General features: G+C 63.0%; 1 protein-coding gene across 6 annotated transcripts in view; it reads right to left on the bottom strand.

Annotated features, from left to right (window-relative positions):
• Positions 1 to 1,362, bottom strand: part of TMEM18 (transmembrane protein 18) — a 7,674-nt gene that overhangs the window by 4,221 nt on the left and 2,091 nt on the right. For 4 of the 6 annotated variants that reach the window (XR_006888780.1, XM_046662823.1, XM_046662822.1 and 1 more), the window contains exon 2: positions 379 to 499. Coding sequence is in view for 5 of the 6 variants with exons in the window: in XM_046662823.1 (XP_046518779.1) it covers positions 379 to 499 (121 nt within the window). In the remaining variant the exon portion in view is untranslated. The remainder of the gene's footprint in view (positions 1 to 378; positions 500 to 1,362) is intronic. The other 2 variants (XM_046662820.1, XM_046662825.1) reach the window with 1 other exon arrangement.

Genomic DNA, 1,362 nt, shown 5'->3' with positions numbered 1-1,362 from the left:
AGCCCTGGGCACAGACATACACAGTGCCCATCACACAACCCCGGGCATGGAGAACACACACAGCGCCCATTGCACAGCCCTGGGCAGAGAGCACACACAGTGCCCATTGCACAGCTCTAGGCACAGACATACACACTGCCCATCACACAGCCCCAGGCACAGAGCACTCACAGCGCCCACTGCACACAGTCCCAAGCACGGAGCACACACGGCACCCATCACACAGCACCTGTCGCACAGCCCTGCGCGCACATACACACAGCACTCATCGCACAGCTCTGGGCACAGACACACACAGGGCCCATCACACAGCCCCGAGCACGGAGCACACACAGCACTCATCACACAGTGCTGAGCCACAATGCCTCCTCTACTCACTCAGGCACAGGAAATGGCCAACCTGCAGCCTGTACCTCTTCGAGGAGAACCAGGTGAGCAGCAGGCAGAGCAGGTGGAAGCCGCCCAGCCCCAGGAGCCAGGGCTCCGTCCAGTCCGTCTGCTGCAGGACACAGAAACGCATCATCAACTCCCGCAGGGCCAGGCTTCATGTCCCCCAAGTCAGCGAGGTCAGGGCCCCTCACCACTGGGTGCTCCTGGGGCTGCTGAGCAAGGTGTCTAGAGAGCCCCCAGGCCTGGCAGAAATATGGGCGGGGTGGAGGGAGAGCGGTACCCAGGGATGAGGCAAACAGGAGCCCTGCTGGCAACCACACCAGGCCTTCAGCGGAGTAACCAGTTCAATGCTCACACCCACAGGGTGGACGGAGCCGCCTGCACCCCTCTGCCTGCTGGACAGAAAGGTGTGTTTCCTCTGGGGCAACCTAAGGGTCGCCGCCCCACGAGGTGAGAAGGAAGGTGAGGGACGTGTTAGGGACGCACTTGGTCCCTCCAGGAGTTATGAGGACTCCCACGTCCAGCTTCTCAGCCCAGGACTCAAGGCCTGGAAATCTGAGCCATCCTGAGCAAGACCTGATCTTCTCCAACCTTTCTGCCCTGCGTCCAGCCTGCAAACAGCGCTGGGCTCTTGGGTCTCAACTTTATGGGGCACGTGTCTGCACCCCCAGGCTCAGACCCTGCTATGTGCAGTCCCCCCAGTGCTCAGATTCCCCCCCACCATGCTCAGACCTCTCCACGCTCTGATCACCCCCCAGACGCTGAGACCCCTCCATGCTCAGATTTCCCCCAGATGCCCGGAGCGGACCGGAGGGCGATAGGGACAGCAGGTCCCCTGCGCCCTGAACACTCAGCCCAGAACAGCCAGCCAGCCCCACAGCAGCACAGCGCCCCACTGCACAGGCCCCGCCCCACTGCAAGGCCCCGCCCCACCGCCAAACCCCGCCCCATCTCGCAGGCCACGCCCCACCG

The sequence above is a fragment of the Equus quagga genome, chromosome 5, assembly GCF_021613505.1.
Source record: "Equus quagga isolate Etosha38 chromosome 5, UCLA_HA_Equagga_1.0, whole genome shotgun sequence".
Classification (NCBI taxonomy): Eukaryota; Metazoa; Chordata; class Mammalia; order Perissodactyla; family Equidae; genus Equus; species Equus quagga.
This window is presented reverse-complemented; position numbering and strand designations above follow the sequence as displayed.